This window comes from Micromys minutus, assembly GCF_963924665.1.
Source record: "Micromys minutus genome assembly, chromosome: 3".
NCBI lineage: Eukaryota > Metazoa > Chordata > Mammalia > Rodentia > Muridae > Micromys > Micromys minutus.
In genome coordinates this window covers 59,354,617-59,371,186 of record NC_137972.1, presented here as the reverse complement: position 1 = coordinate 59,371,186, position 16,570 = coordinate 59,354,617, and the positions used below count along the sequence as shown (strand labels likewise).

General features: G+C 44.4%; 1 protein-coding gene across 1 annotated transcript; it reads right to left on the bottom strand.

Moving 5' to 3' along the window:
* Nucleotides 1–2,107: 2,107 nt before the first annotated feature.
* On the bottom strand, nt 2,108–11,638 carry LOC308418924 (myeloid cell surface antigen CD33-like; the record flags this gene model as incomplete). Its single annotated transcript, XM_080914447.1, has 5 exons — nt 2,108–2,216; nt 8,378–8,471; nt 10,512–10,559; nt 10,731–11,009; nt 11,188–11,638. The coding sequence occupies 5 exons, from the start codon at nt 11,636–11,638 to the stop codon at nt 2,108–2,110; spliced, it is 981 nt and encodes a 326-aa protein (XP_080770573.1).
* Nucleotides 11,639–16,570: the final 4,932 nt, after the last annotated feature.

Here is a 16,570-nt window from a genome sequence, read left to right as displayed (position 1 = left end):
CAGCCCTTCAAAAAAATGCTAGTTCCTGATAGAAGCTTGGAATCAGTCACTAATCTGGTCTACACATAGTGGATGACGTTATTCCTACACATAGCCCGGTGTGTACCACAAGTATTAGCACCTCAAGGGACACACAGGCTAAGCCTGTGGAAGGTTACAATGAGGACAGGTGGAAAAGGGAACAGAAGAGTGTTTAGGAGTGGGACTGTTTTTGCTGTGGGACGGTTTTTGCTGCGGGACGGTGGGGCAGGCAGTGTGATAGATCACTATGCAGGGTGGGAGGGCTCAGTGTGCAGACTGCCATGTTCTTCAGTCTATCCATGGTGAGAACACAACTGTGGAGGAAGGAGGTGACGGCGGCATCTGCAAGTCCATCCTGGGGGCCAGTAAATCACGGTGGGCTATGTGCCAGAGAAGACTGCCCAGACATGGGTGTAAGCCAACAGAAAGTCTTTATTAGTCAGCGGTGACTATACTGGGACACTGGGTATTTGGGATGCTAGCGTATCACTGAGTCTTTTTCGGGGTGAGCCTTTAACATCCTTCTATTAACAAGAACAGTTAGCCAGAAGCAGAACTACAGAAGCCAAAAAGCCAGGTCAGTACCTTTAGAGACTTTCCCATAACTATGGATTTTGGTGGATTAGGTCTTTGTTTTCATTTTGGGTAGTGTAACTGTTTATGGGCTGAGTTTTATGGCCTGAATGGCACCTCCCTCACAGAGTCAGGAGTGCTAAGGTCTGGAGACCTACTAATGTCTGGGACCCTGTTGCATTCCTCACTGGTCTTAGTGAATGAGTTAAATTATGGACTTACCCTGTTTTAGTTTAAGACACAGGGCCCCATTGTTAACCAATCAGAATGAGACTTAAAGGCCCAACCAGGGTTGATAGCAGAGTAGCTAGCCAGGGTGACCAAGAGAACAAATACCGATTTTGTGTGATTTTTGTCTTTGTCTCTTCTCATTTTGAATTCCTTCATTTGTTCGTTCGTTCCTTCCTTCCTTCTTTATTTCTCTCTCTTCTCCTTCTTTCCTTCCTTCCTTCCTTCCTTCCTTCCTTCCTTTCTTTCTTTCTTTCTTTTTTTCTTTTTTTTTTTTTTTTGAGATAGGGTTTCTCTGTGTAGTTTTGGCTGTCCTGGACCAAACTGTATATAGATCAAGCTGGCTGACCCTGAACTCACAGAGATCTGCCTGCCTTTGCCTCTGAGTACAGAGGTTTTTGTTTTTGTTTTTTTAACATGACAAGTTTTTTTTTTTTTAGTTTTTTCCTAATTACTCTTGATTAATTAGCATAGAGATAACAAGTTTCTTCCAAAGCCATGCATAGTTTCCTATAGCTCAGGAGAACTAAGTCTAAGCCTCTCCAACTCAGAAACAGAAGCTTTTAATACCTCTAAGTCCTGATCAATCTGTCTACTTAGTTTGGAAAACATCAGGAGGGGCACTTTTAGTCAAACCATTCTCACATGCTCCCCACGTAGTCTCAGTTGTATTGCTGTTCTCCAGATGAACTAAACCAAAAGGCAGAATAAGGGAAGTGTGCTTATCGAAGGTTTTGGGTATTAGACACATTTTAGTCTCTCGTAAATTCTCTAAGGTTAATTTGGGCTGCCACAGTCACAGTGAGTTTTGTCAGTCAACAGGATGACAGTCTGGTTCGTTCCTATCCTATGTAATTTGAGGACTGGGTGCCTAGGGATAGCCAGCAATTCTGGCTGATTTCTGGCTGGGAATGATTAACTCTATCCCTTGGTGGATTTTATCCCTTCCTGTGGCACAGAGTCTGGTTTCCCCAGGTTGTCCAAGGGCCAGAACCTTTTCCTAATCCCAGTATTTGCAACGGAGACTCTCTTGTGCCTGATAACTTAGAGGCCCAGTCTCAGGGCATGCATAGAATTGTAAACTCTGTATTTCTACCTCAAAAGATAAACTCCCGTATCTTTGTATTCTTTTTTTTTCTTCAATACAACCAAACACTAAGTGGGCATCAGTGAGCAGAGGTCAAGATGGTTATGGGTTAGTGGTCTACAGAGATCAAGATGATTATGGGGGTCTACAGAGGTCAAGATGGTTATGGGGGTCTACAGAGGTCAAGATGGTTATGGGTTAGTGGTCTACAGTCACACTAGTCAATGCCTTCCCTGTATCCATCTTCTTAGTTACTAGTTCCAGCCCAGAAGGCTGTGGGGGTGGGACCATAACCTTATATTCATACCTACAGAACAAAACACAAGACTTAAGAGAACGTAGAGAGACAGGAAGCAGAAGGGTCTGGAGCGAGATGAAAATTTAATTTTAAGAGCTCCATAGTCTGGAGACAGTCTAGTTGGCATCCTCATCCATAGCTTTCTTGACCTGGGTGTGGTGGATCCGTGCTGTGAGGTCAGCTGTCTCCACAGCCTAAGGAATGGAGAGAATAATCTTTCAGCACTCTTTTCAAGTTGGTTTCAGTGCCCCTTTAGCTACCCACTTGACCCAGAGAGCATCTGCAGAATCAAGCAAGGGAAAACTGGTGGTGGACTTCAAAGTCAGCCTGGATAGCCCAGGGAACAGCCTTTACGGAGGACTGGAGTGTTTATGGTGATGTGGGAAATCTGCCAACTGCTGGTCTGATCCTGGGAAGCAGCGGGGGACGTCTTTCAAACACAATCTCAGAGGGAGTAAATCCCGTCCTATACAGTAGGCAGCAGGCCTGGAGCAAAGGAAAGGAAGGTCTATCTACCCTTCTCATTAAGTCAATAGACTCTAATAGAGTTTTGGTGTAGTTTTTTTTTTTTTTTTTTTTTTTTAATTTTGTTTAGTTTTTCTACCTGCCCCAAAATCTAAAGCCCATGTGCACAATGAAGTTTTCAATTTATTTCTAAAGCTTTAACTATTCACTGGGAGGTTTGGTTTGTGAAATCTGTGACATTGTTAAATCCCATTGGCTAGGAGGTAGGGACTACTCACCCAGAAAAGATGGCTAGTTTCTATAAGAAAAATACCAAACCAAACCAAACCAAAATCAATCAAACAAAAAACCTAGCAAGTACTTTTATCCTCCCTGGTAGGCCAGATATTGGTGAAGTCAGTTTTCCCAGAGTCTGATACGGTGTTGCTCACTCGTTTGGACCCTTTTCCAGGTAAGGGTTATCTGTTTTAGATTTACTTGAGCACAAAACTAGTATCTGGTGGAGATATCCTCAGCTAGTGAGATATCTTGAGCTAGTGAGCTATCCTGAGCTAGGCATCCAGTCTAGATATAACACACCTTAATCTGGACAACTCCATTTTCTGGATCTCAGAGTCTGGTGAAGGTCAGTTACCAGAGTCAAGGCAGATGTTTCTTGGAAAATGATTTTTTCCCTCTGTTGTTCTTCATCACATATGTGTTTGAGCTGTCCATTTCTTTACCATGGAGTCTCAGGAAGCACTGGGTTGTCATCAAAATATCAATAGGTCTCACTGGTCTTAGGGTGATTTGTCAGATGGCCATGTCAGTGGCCCAGGGTAGCAATTTGTAGAGGAAGATGAATAGCCTCTAGGAGGGCCAAGATTTTGTTTGTTTTTAATGTCCTTTCCCTAGTGATAAGAAGCTTTGTTCTCCACAGAGCACATACCATGGACATGCACAGAAGTAAAAATACAGCAATTGTCCTTTCTTTTGTTTTTTCCATCGGAGAGCCTGGGTCAGATTGATTGGTTCTTCTCTCTGCACTTAGGTACATAACTGGGGCCCAAATTATTTAAGTTAAAGTAACAACTCAGGGATTGGAGAAAAGATCATCCAGAGACGGCCTCACCTGTGAATCCATCCCATATGCAGCCATCAAAACTACATACTATTGTTGATGCCAAGCAGTGCTTACAGGCAGGATCCCGATATTCATGCCTCCTCAGAGGCTCTGCCAGAGCCATACTGATCCAGAGGAGGATGCTTGCAGCTAACCATTGGACTGAACATGGGGACCCCAATGAAGGAGCTAGAGAAAACACTGAAGAAGCTAAAAGGGTTTGCAACCCAATGGGAAGAACAAAATTATCAACTAACCAAACCCACTACAGCTCCCAGGGCCTAAAACACTAACCAATGAGTTCACATGGAGAGACTCATGGCCCCAGATGCATATGCAGCAGAGGATAACATTGTCTGGCATCAATGGGAGGAGAGGCCTTTGGTTCAGCAAAAGCTCGTTTCCCCAGTGTTGGGGAATGCCAAGGTGCTGAGGTGGGAGAGGGTGGTTGGGAGAGGGAGCACCTTCATGGAGGCAGTGGACAAGGAAGGGGGATGGGATTGGGAGAAAGAGGATAACACCTGAAATGTAAATGCAGAGAAAGAATATCCAATAAAAAAGTAAAGTAACAGCTGCAGTTTCTATATAACTGGCTTCATCTTTGATCTTTTGATAGTCATGGATGAGCCCCTGGGCATTGTCACCAGGCGAAAGGATAGAAGGTTGGTGATGGTGGCCAGTTTCTTAAACTGAACTCAAGGTGGGTCAGGAGCAGGGCCTGGTACTAGGTCACACAGGCATTAGAAGGCCATTGTTCTGGAGTTCCTCTAAGGAGGGCCTCAACTGTGCCATGGCATACCGTGACTATAAGATCTTGACCCAAAGTTAACGTGTTTGTTTAGTTCTCCTTAGACCAGCAGCAGTGGCCACAGCTCTTAGACCGGGTATAGAGTCCGACTGTCTAGACAAGCTTCCATGGTCCGAATGTTACATAACCCTTCATAGTGTCTTTAGTTTCAAGGACAAACAGATGAAACAGGTTTTGAGAAGTCTGGAAGTGCTAGGGCTGGAGCCAAATCAGAGCTGTTTTTAAAGCCTCAGACAATTTTTTTTGGTTCAGTGTCAGTCCAGATTAAGAGCCCAGTGTCTGTCCGCCTTTAGTGCTGGTGTATTTGCTGGTATATGGAGACCTTGATATTTCCACAAACTCTGATATCCAGAGGCAGCAATACTTAACGTTAGGAACTCTTGAACCTGTCTTTTGGTCTTTAGAGTTGGGATCTGCTTCCCCTTAGTGGCTAGCTAAGATAGTCAGTTTCTGATGTTCAAAGTTGAGCTTTCTTAGCTGAAACTCTGTAGCCCAGGTCTGTAACTCTTGCAGCAGTCCCTCAGTGGTTCCTTTGTAATATACTTCTGCATTTAGTGTCTTTAAATCCTTGGAGTAACTCGGTTCAAGTGTGTTGCCCATGGTAACACCCTCTTGGTCTGTCCATTTCAAAGCAAACATGGTTGACTCACCTCTGCCAAAGGGAGGCTGAAGAATGTGTCTTTCAGGTCAACGAGAGTGTAGACCTGTTTCTTTGGAAGACTCAGATTCATGGGAATCAGATGTCACAGTTTTCTTCACAGGCAGAAGCATAGTCCAGGGGGCTGGCAGTACACAAAGATGCCTGTTTCTACAAGGGAGGCAATCTGGACTACAGTTTCCCTTTTTGTTTCCAGGGTCATTGGATATAGTTTAATCTGGGGTAGCTGAACTGCTTAGTTGAATAATTATAGAAAGTTGGTGTTAAGCCAGTCCTGGGGTGGGGGCTGGTTTCTGCCCATATCCCCAGAAACCTTTGTTATTAATCAGAGAGATAGTCCGACTGTATTTTGGACTTTGATTAGAGGCAGAACTTTCAGTTGGGAGATATTCTTCTCACAGAGGGTAAACACCAGAATTTTGCCGGGTATCATAAGTAACTGTGTCTCATTATTAGAGATGGTGACAGTGACTTTTAGTTTGTCCCATTCAGCTCTTTGCGGTTAAACATCTTTTGGGTTACCTCCAGCAACTGGAACCTGTTTATACTTAAAAATTTTTAAACTTTTACAGTTTTTTTTCCTCTAATATCTGGGACCAACTGGGTGGCAAAGGAAATCTTTTCTAGCAGCGGTCTTTAATTCTTTTATAAAGAACCCAATGAATGTTAAATCTCCTTGGTTAGTGTTGGAGAGAAGGCAAAATACATTCTGTTTATAATGTATCATATGGTAGTGATTTCCCTGCCTGGCCCAGGGATGGTTCATCTACTTTTTTTTTTTTTTTTTTTTTTTTAAGTAGATGGTGTCTTTTGAGTTTTCCAATTATATGGTTCATTAGTTGAAAATAAGATATAAATCATAAAAGAGAAACGAGTGGAATTTTCTTTTCCTTTGGGCCCACTCCAGTGGAACTTTCCTCCTCCCTGGGGGAGGGGGCTGCTTAGAAGGGCACTGAGTAGAGGGACCACTTACCTGGGGGGTCTATTCCCTCTCCAAGAGGCCCAGCCCCTCCCCACCTCCACACAAAGACCAACCCTGAGCAGAAGTCAAGCAACAAAACAAGCAAGTGCTTTCAGTCTGGGAGAGAGATGGACAGGTGAAGGTTTTTACTTGTTGGGGAGGGCAGTGTCTCTGAGCAAACCTGGTAGAGACAAAAGGGCTTGGGTCCCTACCAAGAGGAGGCACAGGTCTTAAGCCAGGGGATTCTCACACAACAGAGAGCCACTGGTCAATACAGAACACACACACACACACACACACACACACACACACACACACACACACACACACACCAGAGAGGGAGGAGAAGGGGGAGAGGGAGGACCACTAGGGATGGCCAGCACACATTCCTACAACTGAATAGACCTGGGGAGCCTGGACACTGGTTTAGCAGCCTGACCTGTCCCATATGTCCAAACAGAAGTCACCTTAACCAGACTCACTTCTGGAGGTGACAGACCAGGTGACTTTTAATGTTTCGTTTTGTAAGGGAGGTGTCAGACTCTTCAGAAACCTCAGGCAGCAGTTGATAAAAGGGAGTACTGGGGAATCTGGAACTCAGGCTGTATACCCTAAGGAACTCTTTGACCACCATATGCTTTTCCATTTTTATGGGCTCTGAGACCCCATGTGTTGAATCTTGGTGGAACCCCCAGAAATGTTGTGAAGTATTCGCTAGTGAAGACTGCTCAGACATAGGTTTAATCCAATAGAAAAATGGTATTAGCTTGTTGGTGACTATACTTGGTGTTTGGGATCCTAATGCAGCAATCAAACCTTTCTCAGCATGAGCTTTTAAGTACAAAACCTACTGTTCTAGTTTGACATACTTTAGTTAACAAGCACAGTTAGTTAGAAAAAGAACTACAGAAGTCAAAAGACCAGGTTAGTACCTTTAAAGACTTGCCCCAAACTATGGATTTGATGGATTAGGCCTTTGTTTTCATTTTGGGTGGTGTAACTGTTTATGTGCTGAATTTTATGGCCTGAATGGTACTACCATCATGGTCTGGGGCCCTGTTACATAGGCAGGACACAAGGGAGAGTCAGTGACCATGGAATGATGGAAGTTCAGGGATGATTAAGGTTGGATGAACAAAGGGGTCAGTATGAGTCTTGGGGTGAAGGATGAAGAGAACCACAGTGAGTTCTAGAAAGAGATGGAGATCATGAGACCTAACAGGGATATGAACTCACAGGAGAATACTGGGTCCGTCACAGGAAAGAGTCCTAAAGTACATCAGATGCTGGGATCCCACATCACTCACCTGAGAGACTAATCCATGACAGTGACTGCATGATCCACATGTGTTTCTGGCCTCTTCACTCTCTTCTCATGGGGTCTCATGCTGAGTGAGGAGACAGAGCCTTCAATGTGGGCATGTAGGGGGGCAGGCATAGTCACTGACCTCTTTCCCTGAGCCCCAGTCATGGGCTGTAAGGGTGACTTGGGGAGAGATAGACACACAGAGCACAGGACCTCCTAGCTGTGGAAGACAGCTTTCTTCTTATGATGGGTGTTTTCAGTTGCCATTTTGACTTTGTATGAAATTAAGCCAAGTGGAGAAGTACTCTGGTGAAGGATTTTTCTTGGTTGAATAATTTAAGCTGGGAAGACCTATCCTAAATTTAGATACTTTGAGGTAAGGCCATATACTTTACATCTGGGCCACAGCTTCTGAAGAATGAAGCCATGAGGAATGAAGCACTTGCTCTTTGCCTGTTTGTTCTCACTCTCTCTGGCAAGTTTATTCCTTCAGTGGTATTAGAGTCTACTTCGAGATTCCAGTGTATACAGGAGACCAGCTGAGACATCCAGTCTTGTGGACTGAACAAATTATTGGGGTCTTGGACTTTCTGTGAGAAGATGCTATTGTTGAAATAGTAGGACCATTGACCAGAACTCATAAGCCACTCTAATAAATCCAGTGTGTGTGTGTGTGTGTGTGTGTGTGTGTGTGTGTGTACATTTTATCAGTTCTGTTTCTCCAAATGTCATCATGGTGAAGAGCTGTTAGTACTCAAAGACTCCCTACCTGGATCCCAAACCTCAAGGTCCCAGCACTGAAGATCTAGGATTTATTCTTTGGCTTCTGCCTTACTCATACCTCTGTCTTGTCCAAGGGGCAACACTCACCTGAGGAAGAAGAAGCAGATCCCAAGAAGCAGGAATTTGATAGCTGCTTCTCCCATAGCTACCTTTACCACCTCTGCCAGGGGCTCTGTTTTCCCTGAAGAAAGGTGGATGGAGCTGAATTTACTTGGTAATCCCAGACAGAATCCTCCCCCTCACAGTAGCACTTAGATATGGCCCTCCAAACTTCATCCCCAGACATGAGACTGCCTTAGTTCATGCCTTCATGCCTCCCTCATCTATTGTCCAATGATCTATCAGAAAAGTCACTTTCTATCATAATTAAAGCCTCCGTCACAGAGGCAGGGTGGCCATCTCTGATCTTGCAACTCAGAAGGATGAGCTCAAAACCAGTCTGCATTACATAGCAAGATTCTGCATCAAGCATCAAAACCAACAATTGCAATAGAAAATATCAATAACCTACAGAATTTGGGAGCATGTGTGCATATTGTGGTAAGGGACTGTTGTCAAGAACACAAAAAGAACTATTTTAAAAATTTATATTTTTAATTGTCTGCATGTGCACACCTGAGGGTCTAGTGCCCTCTGAAGTCAAGAGAAGCTATTGAATTCCTTAGAACTGGAGTTACAGACAGTTATAAGCCACCACGTGGATGCTGAGAAGTGAATCCAGGTAGTCTCCAAGAACAATCCGGGCTCTTAACTAGTAAACTGTCTCTCCAGCCTCCAGGGAAGAATTCTTACAGTTAAATTTATAAGGAACTCAAATGCCTTTAGTCTCAATCCTCAGGAGACAGAGGCAGATATATCTCCATGAGTCTGAGGCCAACATAATAACACAGAGAGACTCTGCCTCAAAACCAAATTGCAAAGAGGTCAACAATGCTGCTCATAATAACCACAGGACTTTATACTTACAAATGGTCAACTATCTATCATTTTTCTTGAGACCGGGTTGCACAAACTGGTAAGCTAGACTGAATGACCAGTGAGCCTCTCTTCATCTTTCCAGAGGTGGAATTATAAGCACGTGCCCCCATATCAAGCCACCTCTCTCTCTCTCCCTCCCTCCCTCCCTCCCTTCCTCCCTCCCTCCCTCCCTTCCCCCCTTCTGTGTTTGTGTGTGTGAAATTTAGATTCTGGGGATTGAACTCAGGTTCCTACAAGGCAAGCTCTTTACCCACTGAGCTCTCTCCATCACTATATTTTCTTTTTATCTGATCAAAGTACATAAAATCTTTAATCTGGTCAAAGTTCAAGGCAATGCAAAACTTCTGACACTGACAAAGATACAAATGATTCTCATGGACAGGGATATGGGTCAATGCTCATTCTAGGATCAGTCCTTAGGACCAAAACTAAAACAAAACAGAAAGTGTTTCATCCACAGCGTCTCGGTGAAAGTACAAACTCTCCTGGCTCCCTTTTGGAAATGTTCCACTGTCCAATGTCTATGAAGGAGAGTCCACTGTAATTTGCATTTGGAAATTAGTAATTTAGACAGACAGACAGACACACACATACACAACCTGTGAAACAGATATGAAACTATTTATGGCACTTGATTTTAGCAAAATAACATCAATGGGATGTCTGCCAGAGAGTAGAAGCTGTCCACAGAACCAGATCCAATCAGTGTGTACCAGTCATGGGGAACGATGGTCAGTAGGCTACTGAATCCTGAGTTCTCTCATGTGGATAAACCAAAGCTTGGTACTGGGTGTAGTCACTGGTCTGTTCTGAGAAGGAAACTGAATTTCTGTGGACAGCCCTGTGTTTGTGCTGCATGTTTGCCCACATTGCCGGTTTCCTGCAGAAGCATTCAGATCAAAGCTGTTGACAGACTCAAGGCTTCAGGCAGATTCATGAATGGACTCAAAGTGTAGGGTGTGTGATTCTGTTCTGTGAATGCTGACCTATCTCTGGAATGGTTCAGGACTAAGTCCAGAAGTCTAAAGGATTGAGGAACAATGGGGAAGCAGGGTGGGGGTGGGTGGGTTGGGGAGAATGCTGGGGGGGGGGAATGTGTTCCAGAACTTGAATGTGATGCGAATGAGGAGGGTCATTAGCTATCCAAAAAGGGGGTCTTTTGTTCAGGGTAAAAAGGGATGGAACCTGCTCTGGGCTAAAGAGACCTTACCCTGTTCCTCCAACCCAAGATGACTCCCCCTACCTGGGCCAATTCTTCCAGAGGCATGGATTGTGGAATTCTGTGCAGAATCTTGGAGAAAAAAAAAAGAATTTAGCATCTCAGGTTTCAGTAACATTTCTCATAAATGTCCAGAAAGCATAGAATGCAAGAGGGATGATGTCTGGGTCCATTGTAGTCCCCAGTCCTCAACTATGATTTATGATGCAGCTACTGTGGATCCCCAGCCTTGGCTGCACTCACAGATGACATTGATCTGGACAGTCTTTTGAACAGTCACACCAGCTCCAGGGAAGGTCACTTGACAGGTGAGGTTGGTTCCATGGTCCTGGAGCCCGGGAGTAAGGGTCAGCACTGAGGAGAACGTGGTTGTGGGGCCCAGAGATGTGAGGGCAGCTGACACCCAGGTGAAGATGGGGGGTGTTCCCCGTTCACAAGCCCAGGGCACAGAGCACATCACGTCGGTAGGATGACCAAGCTCCAGAGTCTGTGGGATGCTGATGTTGGGGGTGTGAGTGAGGTCTGGTGAGGAAAGAAAGACATGTGGGATCAGGGTGGGGGTGAAGGACAGCTATTGAGAAGCCCAGGTTTTGATTCAACTCTTCCATTTCCCTTCTTCATTTCCCAGTAACTCTCAGGCTGGGGTCCTAACCCTGCCCTGAGAGTTTCCTCTGTGGCCAACATGGAGCCAGTACTTTACCTGTCACTTGCACAAAGATCCTCTGCTCACAGTAATTCCACGTTACACCTCCTTTGTGTAGTCTGAAGAAGTAAGAACCGCTGTCACTCTTCTGTGCGTCTCTGATGTCCAAGGAGCAGTAATTGAACCTCAGGTCCTTAGAGAGGTGGAATCGGCGTTGTGTCTCCTTCTGCACTGGTTGATGTGGGTTGTTTGTAGCCACCAGAGAATCAAGGTCTGTATTCTCCCCTTCGTGGAACCAGGACCCAAAGACAAAGTCTGACCACATGTTCATGGTGTCCTTAATGAGTGTGCAGGGCACGAGGGCGCACAGACCCTCCTGCACCGTCACAAACTTTAACTCCATTGTCAGCGATGGAAATGTATCTCTGAGATCCCTATGGAGAAGAAAGCAGCGTCCAGATGCCCACTTAAACACCCAGAGCAAGGGTAGCAGTCGGGGCAGCAGCATTTCAGCAGATGGCCTGGGCTCCTGTGAGTGAGCAAAGTGGAGGACCCACTTATAGGAACTGGGAAAGCAGCAGTGAATCAACAGACGTCAGCTCGCAGAAGAGGAACCAGGGACAGCAGGTGGTTCAGATCTTTCCTCCTATCTGCAGAGAGCACATGAAAGCCCAGTAGTCAGACATCAAAAAGATGGGGGGGGGGAGAGGGTGCAGTGTGGGGGTGCAGAAAGGAGCAGGGAAGGAGGGTTGGGGAGACATCTCAGTCTATAAAGCGCTTGTTGCACAAACAGAAAGACCCAAGTTCAGATTCACAGCATGTACATAAAAATCTGGGCACGACTGCGCACATCTGTAATCCCAGTGCACGGGAGGGGACAGGAGGATCTTTAGAGCATGTTGTCCAGCCTGAACTGGTCATCTCTAGATTCACGGAGAGATCCTGTCTCAAAAAAATGAGGTGGAAGATTGGTAAGATGGCTCAGTGATTTACAACGCCTATTGATCTTACAGAGGACCTGGGTTCAATTCCCAGCACCCATTTGCTGGCTTGTAGCTATCCACAACTCCAGTTTCGAGAGTTTTGACATCTTAATCTGACCTTCACTGGGCATGCACATAGTACACACATGTACACGCCACACATAAAATAATAATTTTAATTTTTAATAATAATTAAAAACATTTTAATGAGGCAGGTAATAGTTGAGGAAGACACCTGACATCAACCTCAGTCTCACACTTGCGCATGAAAACTGCATCTATGAGTGCACACACATATGCACACACAGACACAGGAAGGCAGGGAAGAAGAAAGGAAGGATGAAGGAAGGAAAGGAGGGCGTCATGAAGGTTAGAGAACAAGTTCTGAGAGACTTCCCGACAGCACTAGGGTGGACTTGGACACCGGGATGAGTCTAAGAGCTTTTCTTAGTCTGAGGTCTCCTCTTAGGAGGCAGATCTCTGATGAACTAAAGCCAGCATCTGTTTAATCACTTGTGTATCTAGGAAACACACAGTGAACTGTGGGCAGCTGTGCATGAGCTTCGACCTCTTCACATCACACACTGGCGCTGCTGTCTCCAGAGCTGCCGGCACAGTGGAGTTCTCTACCTGCCACCAAGACATTTACACGAGAGATATCTGCAAAGCACTAGCTGTGAGATATTTCCCTCACATCTAATGGACTGGTTCCCAAGGCAACGACAGTACCATCGTCAGTGTGAAGCAAAGCACAGGACACGAGTTCTCAGCCAGTGCAGGTTCAGCAGTTGCCCACGGTGTGGTGTGGATGGCAGCCACGCCTAAGTCACTTTTGTAGATCCACATTTCCTGTTGCTCTCAGATCCACATCTCCCAGCTAGATGTCCGTCATAAGGCATTGTTTTATCAGCTAGCACTAGAGAGTTGTTTAGGAAAATTTCAAATTTTGATTCAGTTTTTATGCTTTCTTGGGTCATAGAATTTGATGTTTTACACACACACACACACACACACACTTTTTTTTCTTTTTTCTTTTATCAGATATTCTCTGTATTTACTTTTGAAATGTTATCCCCGTGCCCCACCTGGATCCCATCCCCCTCCCCTTCCACTTGTCTCCAGGAAGGTGCACTCACTCCCAATCACCCTCTCCACCTCAGCGACTTGGCATTCCCCTACAATGAGGAAATGTGCCCTCACTAGACCAAAGGCCTCTTCTCACATTGATGCCAGACAATGCTATATTCAGCTACGTATGCAACTGGAGCCATAGGTCTCTCAATGTGTGCCCAATGGCTACACACCCTCCCCCCCACACCCACACAAACACACACACTTAAATTTATTTGCTAGATATGACTGTGCACCCTTCTACAGACAGCACTTGGAGGCAGAAGCAGGCAAATCTCTGTGATTTGAATGAGTATAGTTTATAGTAATTTCCAAATCAACTAGGACTACATAGTGAGAGACTATCTCAAAAATTTGAGATTTTCATAGTATGTATTTTGATCAAATCTCTCCTATCTCCTCTATCTACCCTGTGTTCTCATTTTAAGTAGCACCCATTGATTTCTATTTGTGCTACCCATATACTCTTGGGTTTGTGAACCCACAGGGTGTGAATCCACTGGGGTGGGGAAGCAAGGGGTGGACAATTCCCATGATCCACTCAGGGACAACCACTCATGGAACATGCTGCTTGGCACCCAAGGAACATAACTTTCGATTTATAACTTCTTGCTTGAACCACAAGAAAGGAAGCATCTGTGTTTCAGACACCTGCTGTGTGTGACTGTGTCTTCTGCACTGGTCAATTAAAAGGAGATGTGGTGGGAACTATCCTCTTCAGTCACCCCCACCCCCTGCACCTTTCAGGTCCTTGATGGTGGCACTAATTTCTGCATTTCCTCCAAGGATGTGATTTGTTTGTTTGTTTTTTGATCCACTATTTTCCTTGGTAGAGGCATCTCTTTAGGCATCTGTTTAGCCTTTTCAACTGCATTGCCCTCACTCCACAGTGGGGGTAGGCTTTGAGACACTCCTCCTAGCTGCCTGAGGATGCCAAGTGTTCTTCCTTCCTGAGTGCCTTCAGATAAAGATGTAGAACTTTCAGCTCCTTCTCTAACATCACGTCTGCCTGGACACTGCCATGCTTCCTGCTTTGATAATGGACTAAACCTCTGAAACTGTAAGCCAGCCCCAGTGAAATGCTTTTCTTTATAAGAGTTGCCTTGGCCATAGCCTCTTCACTGCAGTACAACCCAAACTAAGATAGCCATTAATAAAGTTATTTTTGAAAGGCTATGTGTTGGCTACAGTTCTCTCCCCACCCCTCTCCCTCCCTATCTTTCTTCTCCTCTCTTTCCTCCTCTCTCCCTCCATCTCTCTGTTTCTCTCTGTTTTTATGTATTTCAGTAATTATATCTTCATTTTTCTCTCTCTAGATCATCTTGGACATGGTGACTCCTCTCCTTAGACCACATTACTGCTTCCGTCATTTTCTGTGTATTTAGCATCTTAACTTTGATATCCGGTGAGAAGTTTCTTTTCTGCTTTTGTGTATTTGGCTTTTTGTGTGCTTTCTCAGTTATGGGCAAGTTGCCTTCTGTGTTCTTGTTGGGGATCTGGTCCATAGCATTTACTTGGGTTTCTTTGCCTTCATCTGTGACAATAATTCAATGATTTGTTTTTTTTTTTTTCATGATGCCCTATAGTGTCCACATTTTGTAGAAAATAAAAATATCATGTTATTATTGTGCGTCTAACAGAGAGAGGAGTTGCTGGAGCACACAGTATGCCACCCACCCCAAATCTGAAGTTTACAGAAGGCACAGATGGGACTCCTTAGCATGGACCAGAGCTCTGGCTATGAGGCTCAGCATCAGTTTCTGAATAGGAAGAGTGCAATTAGAGTAGTGTCAGATGGATTCACTGGGCTGGACCGAAGCATAGGATGTGTGGGCCTGGAGGAATAATTTTGTACAAGTAGTTGCCAGGTGACTGTAGTTTCAAGTGGCTCTGCCAGGAACGGCAGGTAGTTTTCGTGTGTCTCTGCTACAGGACAAGCTAGAAGATCTGTGTTAGTTTCTTTCCTGTTACTGTGACAAGAAACCATGGTGAAGGGAACTTATAAAAGAAGAATTTGATTGAGCTTAAGGTTGCAGAGGGTTAGGGACGATTATAGTAAACAAGGGAATTGCAACAGATGGGTGAAACAGCAATTGAGAGCTCACCATCTTGATCCACAAACAAGATAGAAACACACACACACACACAGACACACAGAAACTCAAAAGCTTGTCCCTAGTGAAATAGATGCTTCAAGGCCACATCTTTCAGAGTTCCTGCATCTGCTGGGGGCTAGGTATTCAGACATAGGAGCCAGAAATTGTTCATATTCAAACCACCACAAGGGGGCTGGCAGGGATGTATCCAAAGTCTTTAGAGTCCCAGTTGAAGGAAAAGATGCCAGGAGAAAGTCATCATCCCTGGAAATGAACATTAGAATGACTGGAGGTTGGAGGATCTGTGCTGGGGTGTGCAGGTAGCTAACCATGTTCTATATAACCCATGAGCAATAGGATCCTTGGCTGCGAGGGCTCCAAGGTCTGGTGAGTCCCAAATAGTTCAAACTACATAAAGACCAAACCAAAACAAATAACAACAATAAAATAACATTATAGGCCAATATTTCTGATAAACACGGATACAAAGATTCTCAATAGAATACTTACAAATCAAATTCAAGCCCATATCAAAAAAATTATACATCACAGACAATTATACAGCATGAACTGCAGAGACACGGGCGTTGTTCAATATATGTAAATTAATAAACATACCACATAAATAGATTCAAGAACAGAAACCACATGGTTGTGTTACTAGATTAGAAAAAGAAAAACTTTTGTTGGAAGCAAGGGAAGCAGGAGGAAGGATGGGTGTGGGGGAAAAGAAATAACATTCGAAATGTAAATACAGAGAATCTCCAATAAAAAAAGAGTTAAAAAAAAGAGAAAAACCAACTTTGGCAAAATTCAATATATCTTTATGATACAAGCCCTGGAGAATATAGGAATCCAGGGGACATATCTCTCAACACAATAAAGGCAACACGCAGCAAGTCATCCTAAATGAAAAACTCAAAAGCATTTCAGTTAAAATTAGGAACTAGACAATGAAGTCCATTCTCCCTACTCTATTCAACATACTACTTGCAGCCTTAGCCAGAGCAATAAGACAAGTGAGGGAAAGGGAAGGGGAGCTATCAGGAAAGGAAAAAAAGTTAAAGCATTCTTATTTGGAGTGATATGAATACACGCGTGGAGCTGTGACTGTGTCCAGTGAAGCAGCAGGGTGAAAGAATGAACATACTACAGACAGTGCTTTTCCATGTACAAATACACACGGAGGAAAAAAGAACCAGAGGAACAAACCTACTCACAATAACCCAA